The sequence below is a fragment of the Ceratotherium simum genome, chromosome 7 (assembly GCF_057802395.1).
Source record: "Ceratotherium simum simum isolate JZ-2026a chromosome 7, ASM5780239v1, whole genome shotgun sequence".
Lineage (NCBI taxonomy): Eukaryota > Metazoa > Chordata > Mammalia > Perissodactyla > Rhinocerotidae > Ceratotherium > Ceratotherium simum.
Window position 1 is genome coordinate 32,687,682 of NC_141906.1, and position 19,098 is coordinate 32,706,779.

The 19,098-nt window shown below is 43.9% G+C and overlaps 2 protein-coding genes across 2 annotated transcripts in view; one reads left to right on the forward strand and one right to left on the reverse strand.

The window, feature by feature from the left end:
* The window catches only part of GVQW3 (GVQW motif containing 3), a 28,354-nt gene extending 16,911 nt beyond the window's left edge, over positions 1 to 11,443 (forward strand). The window contains exon 2 of the mRNA XM_087433477.1: positions 11,204 to 11,443. Within this exon, the coding sequence (XP_087289603.1) occupies positions 11,204 to 11,443 (240 nt within the window). The remainder of the gene's footprint in view (positions 1 to 11,203) is intronic.
* Positions 11,311 to 19,098, reverse strand: part of LOC147916640 (uncharacterized) — a 30,160-nt gene continuing 22,372 nt past the window's right edge. The window contains exons 2-3 of the mRNA XM_087433476.1: positions 15,096 to 15,201; positions 11,311 to 12,158 (exon numbers count right to left, since the gene is read on the reverse strand). The gene's annotated coding sequence lies outside the window, so the exon portion shown is untranslated. The remainder of the gene's footprint in view (positions 12,159 to 15,095; positions 15,202 to 19,098) is intronic.

The following is a 19,098-nucleotide window of genomic DNA, read 5'->3' on the forward strand; positions in this document are numbered from 1 at the left end:
GTTTCCTAGTGACCCTAGCAAAGTGGAAATATTGGTTACAGGATTTAGTGTCCATAAAATATATACAAACTGGTTGTACAGGACAATTACAGATTTCAGAATATTTCCCCCCGAGATTCCTCATAAAGAGGATTCTGTCTGTTCCTGGAATAATATAACAGCCAGAGCGAGTTTCCCAGGAGTTTGTCTTTACCATCCCTCCAAGTAGCCAATAGCTTCACACCAGAGCTCAGTTCAATAAAAGTGATTCCACTGTGACTGAAATATTGCTGTACCTTTGCTCTGGCTTAATCCAAAGATAAAATTTATAGCGTCAAAATGAAACTACTGCACCACATGTCATTTGGGTAAGTCTCCATATATATAGGGGGGTCAATCAGGAGACAATTACAGTGGTTCAGGCAAAAGGCAACTAAAGCCTGAGCCAAAGAACTAGCTAGAGGGTGAAAGCGTGTTGGCTCGGAACCAATCCACTGTGGTATGAGAATCCACAAGGCTTGGCAACTGACTCAGTACAGCAATAGGGAGGAGGAAATTTTGAGGCCTAGGAATGCAAGTATGGAAAGATGGAAAGAAAAAATCTTGATCGTTGTGTTTTTCTGTAGCCTTACAATATTTTGTCAGCTTACTCTATCAGCTTCTGAGGGAGATGTGTTAAAATCTCCCTCTATGTGAATTTGTCTGTTTCTCCTTGTAATTCTGTCTTATATATTTGGAGGCAGTGTTTCCAATTGGTACAGCGATGTTCTGGGTCATCATATCTTCCTGATGAACTCTCTCTTTTATCATGAAAATATATGACTATCCCTAATAATGCTTCTTGCCTTAAAATCTATTATTATTACATTATTTTGCTTAGTATTTGCCTAGTATATTTTTCGCCATCCTTTTAACGTTTCTGTGTCATTATCATGGATGTATTCTTATAATCAACATACAGCTGGATTTTTGTGTGTGTGTGTGAGGAAGATCAGCCCTGAGCTAACATCTGCCAATCCTCCTCTTTTTGCTGAGGAAGACTGGCCCTGGGCTAACATCCATGCCCATCTTCCTCCACTTCATATGGGACGCCGCCACAGCATGGCCTGACAAGCGGTGTGTCGGTGTGCACCCGGGATCCGAACTGGCCAACCCCGGGCCACCGCAGCGGAGTGCGTGCACTTGACCACTTGTGCCACCGGGCTGGCCTCCTACAGCTGGATTTTTAAAAATCCAATCTGACAATCTTTGTTTTTTCTAGGCATGTTTATATTTCTTATTGTTATGATATATTGGGGACATTTTCCCCATTGTTTTGTTTTGTTTTGTTTGCTATATGTTTTTTTGCTTTATTCTCTTATCCTGCCATCTTTTGATGTGGTTGTTTTCTTTACTCCCTTTTTATTCTATTCTTTCTGAGTGTTCTCATATTATTAATGTGCATACTTAACATCAGTAAGTTAATTACTATCTCTAGCTCATTGTGAAGATTTCAGGATCCTTAGAATTCTTTCATTCTGATCTCCACCCCCTTCTGTCTTCCAAGTAATTTGCTTTTTAGCATTTTAGTTCTGACTTACTTTGACCACTCACCCCTCCATTAGATGTTTCAATAGCCAGTATTTATTTAGATTTACAAACCTGCATACCAGTTTTTTTGCCTAGCTTTCTTTAGTCCTTTCTTTTTATTGAAGTATAAATCACAGACAATAAAATTCATCCTTTTAGAGTGTACAATTCAATAGTTTTTAGTATATTCACAAAATTGTGCAACCATCACTACTATCTAATTTTAGAACATTCTCATCATCCCAAAAAGAAATCCCATACCCATTACCAGTCACTCCCCGTTCACTCCTATCCCCGGCCCCTGGCAATCACTAATCTACTTTCTGTCTCTATGTAGTTGTGTATTCTGGACATTTCATATAAATGGAATCATGTAATATATGGCCTTTTGTGTCTGGCTTCTTTCAATTAGCATAATGTTTTCAAGGTTCGTCCATGTTGGGGAAGGTATTAGTACTTCATTCCTTTTTATACGTAAATAATATTCCATTGTATGGATAAACTGCATTTGATTTATCTATTCATTAGTTGATGGACATTTGGGTTGTTTCCACCTTTTGGCTGTTATACGTTAATGCTGCTATGAACATTCATGTGCAAGTATTTTTGTAGACATATGTTTTCAGATCTCTTAGACATATACCTAGGAGTGGAAGCCATTATTTCTTGTATCCAGTGGTGTGCTGGTAGATATTTAACAACCAGGTCTCATGTGGTGGGGGTAAGGGAACCCTGATTTGTGGAATTTGTTGATCTGTGGGGTGTAAATACTCAAGTTGCCAAGGTCACCTCACTGAAATATAGAGATGGGAAGAAATGTGCGGTAGCACACACTCTGCAGTGGTTCTACCATACAGATACAGGAGGCATGAATAACCTCAAGAGAACAGACAAGGGGCCAGCCTGGTGATGTAGTGGTTAAGTTCATGCACTCGCCTTAGGTGGTCTGGGGTTCACGGGTTCAGATCCCGGACACGGACATACACACCGCTCGTCAAGCCATGCTGTGGCAGCATCCCATATACAAAATAGAGGAAGATTGGCACAGATGTTAGCTCAGTGACAATCTTCCCCACCAAAAAAAAAAAGAGAGACTAGATGATGGCAAAATTGTAGTAAAATAATTAAGAAGTGATGCATTGTGAGGATTTCTTACCTTTATTTTTAGAATAATTCATTTAATTCTAAGTTTATATAATTTAATTTTAATAATGACTATTTAACAGCCAGTTCAAAATTCATGAAATTTTAACTGTCAGCTCTCTGGGCTGACGCGAGCTGGCTCTGGCACCTCACTTGCGTCCTACTCCTTGCATCTCACTTCTTCTTTCTGGATTGAATTTTCTTCTTACTAAGGTATATCCATTAGTGTTCTTTCAGCAAGAGTTCATGTGAGGTAAACTCACTGTCTGAAAATTTCGCTCTCATTTATGAATTTAACTGTGTATAGAATTCTGTTTTGAGATTTATTTTCTTTCCACACTTTGAAGATATTATCCTCCTGTCTTTTGGTTTCCATTGTTGCTAATGAGAAGACTGCCATCATTGTAGACATCCCTTTTGGTAATCTCTCCCTTTTCACTGAAGGCTTTTATATTTTTCTCTTTGCCTTGTGGTTTTGCAGTTTCATCAGGGTATGACTAATTATGAAATTTTTTATTGACTGTCTTGATATGTTTCTTCAATTTCAGAAAATTGTCAGCCTTTGTGATAGTTAATTTTATGTGTCAACTTGACAGAATCATTGAGTGCCCAGATATTTGGTCAAACATCATCCTGGGTGTGTCTGTGAGGGTGTTTTTGTATGAGATTAACATCTAGATTGGTAGACTGAGTGTAGCAGATTGCCCTTCCTAATGTGAGTGGGCCTCATCTAATCAGGCCTGAATGAAACAAAAAGTCTGACCCTCCCACAGGTAAGAAGGGACTCCTCCTGCCTGGCTGTTTGAGTTGGGACATCAGTCTTTTCTTGCCTTCAGACTCAAACTGAAACATCAGCTCCTCTTGGGTCTCAAGACTGCTGGCTTTCAGACTGGAACTTACATTGTCAGCTCTCCTGGTTCTCAGGCCTTCAAACTCAGACTGGAACTATATCTCTGGGTCTTCTGGGTCTCCAGGTTGCCAGCAAATCTTGGGACTTGTCAGCTTCCATAATTGCATGAGCTAATTCCTTATAATAAATTTATATATATGTATAAATATATATATACACACACATATACATATATAGATATATACACACAGATATGTTGGTTCTGTTTCTCTGGAGAACCCTAATATAGTTATAATATTTTTAATAATGATTTTCCACCATTCCCTCTATTCAATCTTTCTGGAACTCCTATTAGACATACACTTGACTTTCTCTTTTTATCCTTCATAGCTCTTAATCTCTTGTTTAGGTTTTCTATCTCTTTCTCTGGTTTTACTCCATTTTGGGTGATTTCCTCCAATATCTCTTCTAATTCCCTCTTCAGCTAATCTAATAGGTAGTTTAACTCATCCTTGGAGTTTTTAATTTCAGTGGCTATGTTTTTTGTTTCTGGAAGTTCTAGATGGTTCTTTTTCAAATCTCCCAACTCTTTTCCCCTCTTTTTTTTTCTTTTTTTTGTGAGGAAGATCAGCCCTGAGCTAACTTCCCTGCTAATCCTCCTCTTTTTGCTGAGGAAGACCGGCTCTGAGCTAACATCTATTGCCAATCCTCCTCCTTTGTTTTTTTTCCCCAAAGCCCCAGTAGATAGTTGTATGTCGTAGTTGCACATCCTTCTAGTTGTTATATGTGGGACACAGCCTCAGCATGGCCGGAGAAGCAGTGTGTTGGTGTGCGCCCGGGATCTGAACCCGGGCCGCCAGTAGCGGAGCACATACACTTAACCGCTAAGCCATGGGGCTGGCCCCTTATCTCTATTTTAATCATCCTAATTCAGAGTCTCTTTCAGATGGTTCTATTTTTGCCCTTCTTCTCTCTAGTTTGTTGTGTTTGTTGACTCTCCATTTTGGCCATTTCTTTCCTCACGTGTTTTGTTTCTTTTTGTGAACATCTTCATCAGGGATTGTTTTTTCTAGTGGATTCTGCAAGCCCTAGATTGTTAGGCATCCCTACAGAGCTATTTTGAATTCGCTTCAGCCTAAACCTAAGAATTTTAATACGTCTTACTTCAGCCCTAAGAATTTTAATGGTCTGGACCTATTTTTGTGTTAATTTATCTCAGTAGGTGCCTGTGTATACTGGTAGAGTGAATTTAAACCCCATATGCATTTTGCAGAGATTGGGGTTTCTATTTCTCACGAGCGTCATTTTTCCCCACCCAAGGCCTCTTCAGACACCAAGCTTCCTTGCATCTTCTCTAACCCTGGAGTACAGTGTTTCCCGTCTCCTTTTATGGCAGGGGCAGATCTTCCAATGTCATAGCTTCAAGCAAGGGACTCCGTTCCAGCTTCTTCACCTGGCTGGGACTGAAGCCCCATCTCCTACTCCCTAGTGCCCAATGGAACCCTAGCCTGCTGCTCTCAGGATCTATAGCTGAGTGTGCAATCCCTGTGTGCTGCTAAGGCACGTCATCTCTACCCTGTTCTGGCTTTGAGTTTTTCATTTCTGACATCTGGGGATTTCTCTTTACACTTTTCAAATTTGGTGATAAAAATATAACATTGCTGTTATAGTTCATCCAGCATCTCTATATGTCTGTAGCAGGGGATGGGATGGGAAATCCATCTATATCAGCATAGTTGGTCATGTTTCTGGAAGTTGCCAGATCAGAAACAATAATTCTGTGAGGAAGACATATATTGTCTCTATTTTATAGATAAGAAAACTGAAGCTCAGAAATGGTTGTCTAAATTGCCAAAGCCATAAAACTGTAAGTGGGGAAATAGGTTTTATGTTCAGTCTGTTTGTCCACAAAATCCCAGGTAAGATATCTAGGCCTCTTAAAGGCAGTTCAGTACCTCTGCCTTCTCTCCATTGTTAGTCTTTATGGACAATTCACTCCAGGAATTTTGCTGAAGCAAATACTCTGGAAAAGATTCCTCCTGCTTCCTAGGTAAGGCTGTTTGGGAGAGGGGGAGGGAGTAGAATGGAAACTGTGGAAGCTGGGCTCTCCTGAACCTAAGAGTCGGTAGGAGCATTTGGCTGGGAGCATGTGAAAGCCAACAGGGATTTCAACCACCATTGAGAAGCATCCCCAAGCTCACTTATGTGGTGGGCAGTGAAGGGGACATACCGAGAGTCGTGCACATTGTTTTTGGCTTGACTCTGGAAGAAAGAGGAAGCCCAGGCCATGTAAGATTTCCCTGTAAGTTCTGCTGGGTTGGGGGATGTCTCAGCAGAGACTGGCATACTCTGAGGCTTTTCACTTCACTTCCTAGCCTGGGAGCACCTCTTACCCTGGGCATCTTGCACAGGGCCTGGCCCTGAGGAAGTGACCTGCAAGGATGTGGTGGATCAGTGGCGGTCAGTTCAGGTGTAGCTGGGGAAAAAGAAGACGCTTCAAGTATTTACAGTAGAGGGACCTTAATGAGTTGGTTACCCAGGTGATGGAATAAGGGACAAAGAGGCATCCCAGAGCTTAGCAAGAGCAGGAAACCACTGCCACTGATAAGGCAAGGGGACAGATGGGGGAGGCAATGTCACCAGGACCCAGAAGCCAGGTGATCAGAAGCTTGAACCCTAGCAGGCCTGTCAGTGGGAGCAGGAGCCGTGGAGGACAGGTGGCCAGAGGTGCCTCCTGGGGCAGATGGGGGGAGAAGAAACACTGGCCACTTCCTACCCCCATCTCCTGCTAGTACCTTCCTCCTACCCCCATCTCCTGCTGGTACCTTCCACCTACCCCCATCTCCTGCTGGTACCTTCCTTTGGCCAAACTCAACTGGAAGTCAGATGTCTTGGAGCCTGGAGTCATGGGGTCAATGGATCAACCTCCCTGTGTTACAGAGCAGAGCAGAGGAAGAGAGGGCCGGGGGATGGGTCTGAGAACAGGCTCAGGACCGGCGTGGAAGGAAGGAAGAAAAGAAGGAAAGGAGAGAAGACAAGCCTATATGTAACATATAAGCATTCTGAAATACTTTTTATATATAATTTTGCAATTAAAAAGAGTCTTGAGGATAAAAAGTTGCCTTCTTTGCATAGTTGTGAGGATGAAATGACAAAATGGATGTGAAAATCTTTTGAAGATTGCTAAGTGCTGCACAAATATGAGGTAATCATCATTAATCTCATTAGTTCTTTAGAAGGAGGTATTTTCTGTGAATATCAGTGTAAATAGGAACCTTTTATTGAGCATCGATTATGTGTTACAATTTTTATACGCATGTGTATTTGAATATTTTTAGCTGCAAGTAATGATAACTAACAGTGACTTAAACAAACAGGTAGCTATTTTCTGACATAACAATAATTCCAGAGGTGCTCCTTTGGCCTTTCCATCTTGATACAAGATGGCTGCAATGCTCAGCCTTCACCTCCAAGTTCAAGGCAGGAAGGAGTGGAGGTGAGAGGACAGTTCAGACTCAGCTGTCCTATTTCATTAGGAAAGCAAAAGCTCTCCCAACAACTCCCACCAGCGTTCTACCTAAATCTTATTGGCCAGAACTGGGCCACACGATCACCCCTAACTACGAGGGAGTGGTGGTGGGAGGTAGCAAAGGAGAAATGGCCTCTGAGTGTCTGCCACAGGCGTATAAAGCACAGTACTTGGCACAGAGGAGGGGCTCAATAGGTGTTAGCTATTTTATGTGCCTGTGTGTGTGTGTATGTTGTGTGTCTGTGTGTGGTTATATGTGTTCTCCATTGCTCCAAACAATCCTGTGAAGTAGTTTTCTCTACAAATGAGGCCTAACACCCAGCTGGTACAAAGCAGAGCCAGGCATCAGACCCAGTTCTTTCTGACTGCAGTCTGAGGGGTCTTTCCATTGCCCCACCATGCCCCGCACTCTCCTCAACTGGACCTCTACGGTCTTGGTGTTGGAATCACATCAGGCCCCAGTAGGCTTGAAGAAGAGAGAAGGTGGAAAGAGATCAGCTCTGAAATAAGTTGAGGCCTGCCCCTGGGGCTCTACACGGCGGAACGATGAAGTCATGAGAAGAGGTTCCGTAATTACACATGCTAGCCTTGTGCCTCCACCTGAGCGTGGCCACTTTGGAATGGTCATGCTGGGAGGCTTGGCACTTGTTCTGATGATGCTGCTACTGCCCAGAACTCCTGTGAGACTCCCCTTTATGAGTTACCGAAAGACCTCAATCTCATTACTGTAAAATGACACCTCATGTCTGACCCCAAACCCAGCTGCAGCTCCTCATCTCATTTACCATGAATTCCAAATGGCTTTTGACTGTTGCCAAAAATAAAAGATCATTCCCCAAAGACAGAATTGTACTGTAATTTAGATGCAAAAGAATGGGTTGTCTGATCTGCAGGCAATTTTTGAATCAGAATTATAGAAATGTTTAAAGCAGTAGAAGCACTGTTCGAATAAATATACCCTCCCAGGTTGATAACTGGGAAAAAGACAACTTTAAGTTTGGTTGTGTAATTTCTGCTGTGTTTAAAAAAAATTACTTACCTTGAGGGGGTATTGTGAAAAGAACACTGGACTTGGTAAAGATACCAATAGACTAATACATAATGCAGGTCAGGGCCTGTGAAATGGGCACACTTGTGCATTGGCAGAATTGTAAATTGGTATCTCAGAGCAATTTGGCAGTGAGCATCAAGAACCTTTAAAGCTTCAGCCAGTTGACCTAGAAATTCCATTTCTAAGAATCTTTCTTAGGGAAAGAGTCAAAGATGCAGACAAAGATTTATGTATACAGCTATTCATTTTATTTGTAACAATAGTAAAAAGAAGTAAATAACTCAAATGTCCACAATGGGGAAATTGTCAGGTAACTTGTGTATCCTCATTAAGTGAAGTAATGCAGCCACTTAAAATGACGTGTTTGAAGAATTGTCAACGATGTTTGAATGTTCACAACAGAACAGATGATAAAACCACATGCATTATATAGTCCCATTTTTACTTTCTATATGCTAAAAAAATGCTCAAGATACACTCAAAGTGTTACCAGTGGTTTTATCTGGGTGATGAAATTATAGGTGATTTTCAATTATGCTTTTATCTATACAATTTTTGGTCATTGTAACTATATACATTACTTTTATAATTAGAAATATATATATAATGAAAATTATTTTTTAAGAAAGAAAGAAATGAGTTTTACTGGAAGAGAAGAGATCTGCCCCCAAGGGGCTGATGGTTTCATGGAGGAAATGAGACACATATACAAACAAATTTATTACAAGGTAATAAGGGCTATAATGGAGGTTTTACAAAGTGTGGAGGGAAGGATTAGCTCTGCCTCAGAGAGCTGAGGGTTCATGAAAAGAGGTAACATTTGTGCAGGGTCTTGAAGGATGAATAGGAGTTCTCTAGGGCTTTGTAAATTGTTAAGCACTATGTAAGTGTAAGTTAGTTTTTGGCCTTTGTTATTACTGTCAGAGCTTACCTCATATAAAGCTCTCTTTCTTGTCTCATTTCCGTGCTCCCTGAAGCCCAGGATCCCTGGGACAGGAAGCAGCGGCAGTTAAACAGTCACACATCAGTGCTCCAGCAAGTGAACTGGGGTGCATCCAACTAAGGAGCAGATCCAGGACCAGAGGACATAAAATGATCTGGGAGCAGGGCCAGGAAGGGGCTGGTGGGTAAACAATTCCCCCTTATTTGCCACCCTGTGGAAAGGCTGGCTGTGCTTGGGGCCTCCACCCTGAGTTACGGGGCCATCTCCTCCCGGGGGATGGTAAAAACTGGGAACGAGCGTCACACATCAGTCCATGATTTACGAGCGTCACACATCAGTCCATGATTTACGTTGGCAGGAAATGGTGTGTCAGAGGTCCTTACAGCCTCCAGACAGGGTGGAGTGGAAAGGAGGGATGTGAGTGAGGGGACCAGGAAGCATGGCAAGAGATAATTTGTTTGAGAGAAATCCTTAGAAGCTCAGCATTGGAAGGAATTTAACAGTTATCTGACTTAATCCTTCCGATCCCCTCCCCAACATCCCCATCACATTGTCTTCCTTCTCTGCCTTCAGATGCAGCCCAGAGGCCCCCTCTTCCATTACCTCCCACCTCAATTCCTCTGGCCAGTGCTTCAGGCATTCCTCATTGTTCAATTTTATGAGAAAAAAATTCAATGCCTGCTGTGCACCAGGTACCATGTTTATAGTTCCTTGATTGCAGTATTCCCTCATGTGCCTCCTGTTGTTTATTTATTTATTCATGTAACGAACACATATTGAATACCTACACTATGCCAGGCAATGTCCTAGAGGTTGTAATAGAGTGGAGAAAAAGACAGCCCAGGTCTCAGGTTCTCATGAACCTGTCATTCTAGTGGGGGAGACATACAAAAAACAAAAGAACAAATAAGCAAGTCAGGTTATAAATGTCAAGAAGGAGTCAGCCTCTTGGGGAAGGGGAAGAACTTTCCATACAAAGAGAGCAGATTCCAAGATCCCAGGGGATAACCTTTGCTTGCTCTAGGAACAAAAAGAAGGAAACTCTGGCATTGAGCATGGAATACCCTTTCTTGCTTTATCTGCAAACAAAAACCTCATCTTTTAGGACCTGGCTCAAACATCGCCTCTTCAGGCCAGTCTCTCCTGATTTCCCCAGGTAGATGTGACCACTGTCTCCTTTCCTGCCCATTGACTCTGAGTAGATTTCTATTGCACACCTGTAACAATTTGCCATTCTTACCATACTACAGCATTGCTGCTGCCTCCTGGACCTCAGTCTCATCAAGGGCAGGGCTTCCTAGCTAAATCACTAATATGCAGCACAGAGCTGGGCACCGGGGCTGCAATCAGTAGACATTTGTTCCTTGAATATGTGAACTCTCACATAGCATTCCATCAGAACTTCCCTGGGGACACTTATCCAGAATTAGCAACCGTTTATTGATCAGTGGCAGTCCCCGTGCTGGGTCCTTTCAACTCTGCTGACTCTTATAAGCCTCACACTGACATATGCAGTAGGTATTATCATCCTGTTCTGTAGTTAAAACTTAGAGAATCCAAATGACTTCCAAGGTGTCTCAGTAATAAGAATCAGAGCTAAGATTTGAACCCAAGTCCTCTTGATGCCAAATCCCAATGCATCTTCCATGTAGTGCCACCTGTCATGCATTAGTTCATCTGTGGACCTGTCCCCTCTTTTCTCCTAGATAGCCATTTCCCTGAGAGAAGGGTCTGCACTTGACTCCACCTGTACTCCCCACGACACCAGAACAGTGCTTTGTATGTGTACACACTCAATACATGTGTCTTAAGTCTCCAACGGGTGGAAAAGAAAGAATGAATGTGTGAATGAATGCTTCACCCGAAGTGAATCAGCCTCTGATACCAGTTCATAGGATGGGGGTCAGAGGGAGAAATGTTTCTGAGGGGAGAGGCCTTCCCAGAGTCCTCCGCGCCCTTCTGGGGGAAGCTGTGTGTGCCGTCTCCAGGCTAAAGCACTTGTTTCTTAGAAATCACACCTTTTGCTCAGTTGTACATCTCAGCAGGCAGGCAGGGGCACAGAGGGGAACATGCATGCCTTCCAATGAGTTGGGAAAATGAGGTTAGGTTTCAATTCAGATAGTTATTTGTATTTTCTAGGTCTGCATGGTCGATAAATTTTCAACGAGCAGTGATTCTGTTCCTCATCTTTCATTGCTTTATGGGACTTCAGGGAATGAAAGCATAACATCCTGCTTTCCCATAAGTTCTCTGGCCGCTACCCTGGCACCAATTAAAGACATGTCTATGCAATTAATCAAAACCAATTTGGAAGCGCTCTGGCGCTGCTCCTCTGATGTGCTGCCTGCTCCACATACAGTAGTTCCTCAGCTGCAGTGATGGAGCCAGGCACATAGGAGCTTTTGATGAACTGGCTGTACCTGCCCCAAGTGTTAACTATGTCATCTGACGTGACTAATGAGGCTCCCAACTTGATCTGCGTGAGCGGAGCAGCCCTGCTGCCTGGAGAAGGCTCCGTTTCCACAGCCAGCCTGGGAAGAGGCTGCAACGTGCAGGGTACACACTCCATCATGTCAGCTGGAGTCCTGGAGGCCTCTAGTGTTGGAGCTGGGAGTCGTCCACGGGGAGGGTGATGGAAACTGCGGGCGGGGCTCTGTGCTGGACGCTGGTGGGAATGTGACTCAGTTTAAACTTCTAGCTCAGCCTCCTCGCTTTACCGACATGGAAACCAAGACCCAGCAAAAGTGTGGGGCTTGCCCAAGACCTGAGGTTTGGGGAGAGAAATAAAGGAGAAGGCGTGGACCCTACTCTTGAGGAACTATATCCCTAGATGAGCAGATGAATGTGCACGAGGCTAACAAGTGGGGCCTGATGCAGGCACACCTTATCAAGGGTTAAATGATGGTCTTCCTGCCTCCTCCACCCCTGTCAGTGTTGTCCCTTGTTGTGGGAGTTCTTTTAATCCAGTTTCCAGATCTCTCTCAGAGGAAATTGTTCCACAGGTAGTTGTAGATTTGTTGTGTCTGTAGGAGAAGGTGAGTTCAGAGTCCTCCTATGCCACCATCTTCCCAGAATTGGGCTTCCTTCCTTCATTCTGCAAAAGTTTATCAAGAAGAGGACAGCTTATGTCTTTGTCACCTCTGCAATCCCAAGAGCATGAGATTTGGAGTCAACAGACCTGGGTTTGAGTCCCAACTCTACTTTGAGGTGATGTAATCTTGAGCAAATCACTTCATTTTTCTGAGCCTTGGTTTCCTCGGCTGTAACATTGGGACAAGCCAAATACTGCCCACCCAGCCTCCTTCCTAGAGTCCCTGTGAGACCCAGCAGAGTTAATGGGTGTGAGCATGTAAGTAAGAGTCTCTGCACATGTTAGTTATTATTCATATTATTACCCCCTCTAAGGACCCCTGGCTGAAATCCATGAAATATGGAGCCACAGATAGCTTTAACTCTCTTCTTCTTGCTGCCCCTTTCAAAATGCACAGGAAAGAAATGGATATAAAATCAATTGGTCATCTGCCTACAGTCTCAACAGCTTTCCCAGAGAGTCCATGACCATGACCCAGAAAGAGGAAGAACTCAGCCATCATAACTTAATGTCATTCCACACATTGATTGAGCACCCACCATAAGCCAGATGTTGGCCACGCTGTGTGGGGAAACAGAGTTGGATAAGACATGTTCCTTGGCCACCTTGAGAAACTCACTATTTAGTAGGAGAAACAGACATGGACATAAATAACTATAACATACTGCAGAAAAATACAATTGCTGTAGGATAGATACAAATCAAGTGCTGTGGGAGCCAGAGGAGGGAATGATTCATTCCCCAAAAGGAGATTGGGAGAAGTTTCATCAAGGAAATGGTATTAAAGGATGGGCAGGGTGGAGCTCTGTCAGGAAGATGACAAAGGGCAGACTGAGGGAATAGCATGGGCGAATGTATGGAATCCTGAAAGGAATGGTGACCCAGACGACAGAATAAAATCGAGTGAGATATGGGGTTTGAGCACAAACAAAAGAAAAATCACTGGGCCCCAGCTCTGAAACCCAGGCAGGAATACTGCTGTTTCACTGTTCTCTTCGATGGCTGAGGTCACCTTGGCCTCTGTCCCTCAATTAGAGAGAATCCTGTACTGGCTCTTTCTCCAGCAAGGCCCAACCCAAGCCCCAGGCAGGAGAGCCAACAATGAAAATGAACAAGGAACAGCAACAACCATGAGATGCAAAGTGGCCTGGGCTGGGAAGCACCGATCACAGCCAAGCCTCCCCAGCCTAGGTGAGAGCTTCACACGGATGTAGCAATGACACTAACATCTGAAGCATGATGGCAAAGACCGAAAGCCTCTTGGCATGGGTCACATACTACATTTCTCTCCTTCCTTCATTTGTCTAGAAGAAGCCAACTTCTTCTTTATGAGTGCTGCCGTCAGAATGGCTTTGGAAGGCCAGGAGATGCAGCTGGACTCAAGGCATAGCCATGGGCCCACCCCAGGGGCTCATATTTTCTCAGTCTTTCCATTTTTCATTGTAAATTGTTTTATTGTGCAAATAATACAGTGATAGGAATGGAAACCCAAAAAATAAGAGAAAGAGGAAAGAGAACAGCCACTCACACATTATCTGTTTCCATTTCTCCTTGCCTCTTCCTGCTGTGGAGTGTAAGCATAATTTTTTTTTTTTTTTTTTTTTGGCTTTTATCACTGATACAGTTACATAGTCTTATTGCTCAGCATTGTATCATACAGCCTTTTCCATTTCACTACTGCCTGCCAACCCCTGGTGTCCACACAGGCTTGGCCCTGTTCCGCCAAGACTAAAGAAAGATGCCATGGCCATGTGAAAGGGACGTCCTATAGACAACATGGCCGTCATTGACTATTGGCATCATGGTGCAAAGGAAAAGCACTGACTGCTCTGCCATCGCATAGACTTGGGTTGGAATCTCAACTCCTCTAAATGGCCCTTGAAGCTAGATGGCCCTGGGCAGATCACTTCATCACTGTGAGCCTCAGGTCCTTGTCTGTAAAATAGGGATGGCATTAGTACCACCCTCGTGGGATTACTGTGAGGATGAAATGAGATACCAAAAGGGAAATGCCCAACCAATGGAAGCTCCCCTTCCCATGCCCTTGCTGGGGCCGACCTAGGGGCCACTCTGCTTCCACCCTTCCTCTCTTGCCCACACTGGACCTTCTCCCCACCTCTGGCCCAGCAGGCCTCCTGGGCGAGCCCACCTAAATTCTGACAGGCACACCAGTCTGTGTATTTATTATTCATCAGATGAATGCACCATCTTTTACTTAAGTATTTTCCTCCGATGGAAATGTTGATTGTTTTCCAATTTATCGCTATTTCCAATAACGATGCAATGAATATCTTATGTGTATTACTCACTCCTCCCTTAAAAAAAGTATTTCCTTAGGAACAATCCCAGGAATAGGATCACTAGGACAGAGGTTAGAAATATTTTAATGGCTTCTCGTGTATTTCCAATTTGTTTTTTAGAACGTTTGTACATGTTATTCTGCCGCCAGCTCGAGGGAGAGAACCACTTGGTCTACATTATAGGCTTTTGGGCTCTGGCCACAAACTCCCATTCCTGCCTTATTTCCCACCATTTTCTCCCCCATTATGCCTCCTACACTGCAGCCACATGGGACAACTCACTATTTTCCTCTCAAAATGATGCTCCCATGCTTTTGTGCCTTTGTACTTGTTGTTATTCTCCATCACCCTTGTCCAAGAATATCCTTCCTTTAACACGCTCACTCACCATAGAGCTCACCCTTTGTGAAGCTGGGAACTTCTCTACTCTCTTCAAGACCCATCTCAAATACCCCTTTCTCTGTGGACTAGTATCAATTCTCTAAGCAGAGTTAGTTACTCTTACTATATGTGGTGCCTGCAGGGACACTTGGCATCCAAGTGCTCACCAATAAAGTTATCCCCTAACCCCAGCTACACGCCCAAATCTGTGTGATTCTCCTCCCTCTCCCCCTTCCTCCCTCTCTGCACTGGCAATTACCAAGTTATGCCAATTCATATCCTAAATATTCTTGGATCCACTTATCTCTGTCTCATTGCCATCATCATTGGCCATCACCTCTCATCAGGGTTCCTGCAATAGTCTCCTAAAAAAGAAAAAAAGAGTAATAAGTATATGGTTCAAAAGTCAAATTTCTCTCTAAGGCTTATAATAAACAACAGTAGATTCCTGTCCCATCTGTCCCCACCCCAAGCCCTGTTCCTCAGAGACAACTGGCCACTTCAACTGTTTCAGCTGTTTCTTTTTAGTATTTACTTCTGTTTTCCAAAGGATATACCACTACTGTTGTTTCTTGATTCCCCCCCGCCCCCCAAAGCCCCAGTAGATAGTTGTATGTCATAGCTGCACATCCTTCTAGTTGCTGTATGTGGGACTCGGCCCCAGGATGGACGGAGAAGTGGTGCCTCGATGCGCACCCGGGATCCGAACCCAGGCCACCAGCATTGCAGCGCGCGCACTTAACCACCAAGCCACAGGGCCGGCCCTGTTTCTTGATTTTTAAGTTCAGAAATTATCTACTAACTGAACAATGGAAGATTTCTCTAACCCCACTTCCCTGATCCATCCTCCAATGTAGTTATATCACAATTTTTGGTTAAATCATTATGTGGTATTTACATATTATGTAAATTATGTAAAAAGGACCAGGAGTACCTTTAAAAATATTTGCCCTCTGAGATGCCAGCATCCTCTCCGGGACAGCTGTCTCTCCTGGTGAGGTGTGAGCCGGCTGGGGGAAAGTAGAACACTCAGGGACAGGGGCTAATGTGTGGGAGGTGGAGCAGGCTGCCATTGGCTGGCAGCCTGGTGGGCACCAGGATAGTGTCTGGATGGTTCCCATGCAGGGCGCCCTGGGCCCAGGTAGGTGTAGTAAGCAGGACTGAAGCAGGACTGAAGTAAGCCTTCTGGGGGAGCCAAAGGCAGTGCCCAGGAGGGGCTGGGGGCTGCTGATTGACACAGGCACTGACTGATTCAAACAGATGCTGGCCTCTTGAGCAGGGTTCTGGAGCCCCTGGCTGTGCCAGGTATCATCTCTTTAGTTGCTGGATCCTGGGGAGGTTCAGGGAGTCCTAAGATGGGGTGCAGGCGCAGCTGGATCAGTGGCAGTGGGGTACTCAGGGCGCTTGGGGTATTTCTATACTATTTACTAACCAGTATAGAAAAATTTCAACACTTTAACAACTAATACAGTTTAATAGAACTAATACAGTTTAATAGAACTAATACAGTCCTGTTGGCCCTGGTTATGACTATGTAAATATTATTCACAGCCAAGCTGTGTAGAGCTTTGTGATTATATTTTCACTTTTGGTAAGATTTTAGTTTTTCCTAGGGTTAATAATTGCCTTGTTTTCTTTTGCTTAGTTCCTATATCCCCATTACTAAATCTTCTTCCCAACTGTATGATGGGAACATGATACCCATGTTCCTGTATGATAAGCAACATGATGACCAAATCCATCGGGTAATTTCTCACTCAGCTATATTCTAGGCACTGCGCTAGGCACTGGGGACTCAACCGTGAACAAGATAGACATGTCCTTGCTTTCACTGAGTTTATACTCTAGCAAGGGGTCAGATACAAGTAATTACAGTTGTTTTAAGTGTTATAATGGTAGAAGTATGAGTTCTATGGGAACACATAGCAGAAATTCCTCACCTGGCTAGAGAGACAGAAAAGATTTCAGACCTGAAGGATGGATAGAAACTATTCATTCAGACAATATATATTTACTGAGTGCCTCTTACTTGCCAGGCACTGTTCTAAATGCTGAGAACACAGCCCAGGACAACACAGACAAGGCCCCTGCTTTCATGGAGCTTATATTCCAGTGAGGGGAAACAGATGATACACAGAGAAGATAATTTTCAATAGAAACAAAGACTATAAAATAAACGAGGAGGCATGATGGGAAATGGCCGGGGCGGGAGGTGGGGAGGATGAGGCTGTTTTGGGTAGGTTAGAAAGGTCATGGAAGGTCTCTCTGAGGAGGGATATCTGACCTGAGAGCTGAAGAATGAGAATAGCCAGCTGTGTGAATAGCAAGGGAAAGCATGTTCCAGGCAGAGGGAACGGTATATGCAAGATGTGAGGAGGAGCAAGACCACAAGGCTTCAGAGCAGAATTGAAAGCAATTCCATATGGCTGGAATATAAAGGGCAGGGGGCAGTTGCTAGAGATAAGGGAATGGATGTAAGCTACAGAGTGGGAGCCTTGGCACCTCCTAGTGATATTATTATTGATAATATCCCTACTCTGCAGTTATTTGTCTGTTTGTTGTAAGAGACATTCCCACTCTTCTTGCTCTCTTTAGTATTACAGGAAGTGTAGAAACTTGCAAATTACTTTTTTTTTAGACTCCCTTGCCAGAGGGAAGGTGTTGGCAGGAGACTGAAAGACACGTGGAGGGAAGAAGCCACTGTTAGGTTCCACTATCCGGCGGTGCCTCCAGCAGCAGCAAGCAAGCACAGCTTCTCGGGTTCCTCCTCAGCAGCAGCACCCCTAATAGACCTACTGTGGGCCGGCTTCATCTAGGATGGCAGCGCCTTCCTGATCGCCCTTTTTCTCTTCTAACCCTTCTAAGCCCTTTCTTCCTCAGGCTACTCCCATGTGCCCAACATCTCTGTAAACAATTTCCTGCTTTAAATCCCTTTCTGCTTAAAATGATCCAGAGTAGTGCTGTCCCATAGAATATTCTGTGATGATAGAAATGTCTTAACTGTGCTGACCAATACAGTATCTACTAGCTGTATGTGGCTACTGAGCTCTTGAAATGTGGCTGGCGTAACTGAGGAACTGACTTTTTAATTATGTTTAATTTTCATAATTTAAATGTAAATAGCCACATGTAGTTAATGGCGACGGTACCGGACAGCACAGATTCAGAATGATTTGTTTTTCTGACAGGACACTGGCTGTTACAGTCATTGATACAGAAAGTGGTCATGGGAAACTGACCCCCAAAGATGGACTCCAGGATTGTTATATGACCTGATCGGGCTTGAATTCAGAGATGACCTCATTGCCAGTGGAAAATGGGATACTGTGTCAGGGAAGAACCCCAACCTTATGGAAGATGGCAAGGAGTAACAGGACTCCAGGTTCACTTGCCACACTCCATAGGTGATGAAAGTAGACAACATGATTCAGCCAATCAGAGAAAGACAGTTTATTTCACAGCACTGCAAACAGTAGGAGTAACAGCATGGTACAGCCAGTTTCCTTCCCTCATGTCCCATGGGTCAATGCAATGGGTCCAGATGGCAGCTATGCATGCAATGGGGTTGCATCGTCACTGAGGAACCTTGGGCTAAGTGCTCAGAACCTTTTATGGTAAGCAGCCAACAAGCCAGTCTCCTTCCCCTGGGGAGTGAATAGTTGTACAGTAGTCATATTATGGTCATCTTGACCTACTTAATTTCCTTTGAGACTAGTTATAGAAATACTCAGGGTCAGAGCATGGTTAGGCCTTGCAGTTTGGCACACTCAACAAGGATGTACAGGGACACTTGGGGACCCTGGTGGACTGCCTTTCCCAATAACTAGTAATCCATGACATGCAGTAGCAAAAGAATTACTTAAACTATCACCTGTGAATACCTAGGATGAAATGCCTATTGAAGGCAAATCTTTGGGAGACCAAATTGCTGCTGAAATGGACTATTATGGTGGGAATTTTGCCTATAAGGATTTTGAGATGAGTTGGCTGCTTCTGACTGCACTGGGGGGCTTACTGAAAGAAAATTACAGGGGCTGGCCTGGTGGCATAGTGGTTAAGTTCACGTGCTCTGCTTCAGCAGCCCGGGGTTTGCGGGTTCGGATCCTGGGCATGAACCTACACACCGCTCATCAAGCCATGCTGTGGTGGTGTCCCATATACAAAATAGAGGAAGATTGTCTTCCTCAAGCAAAAAGAGGAAGATTGGCAACAGATGTTAGCTCAGGGCCTATCTTCCTCACCAAAAAAAAAGAAAGAAAATG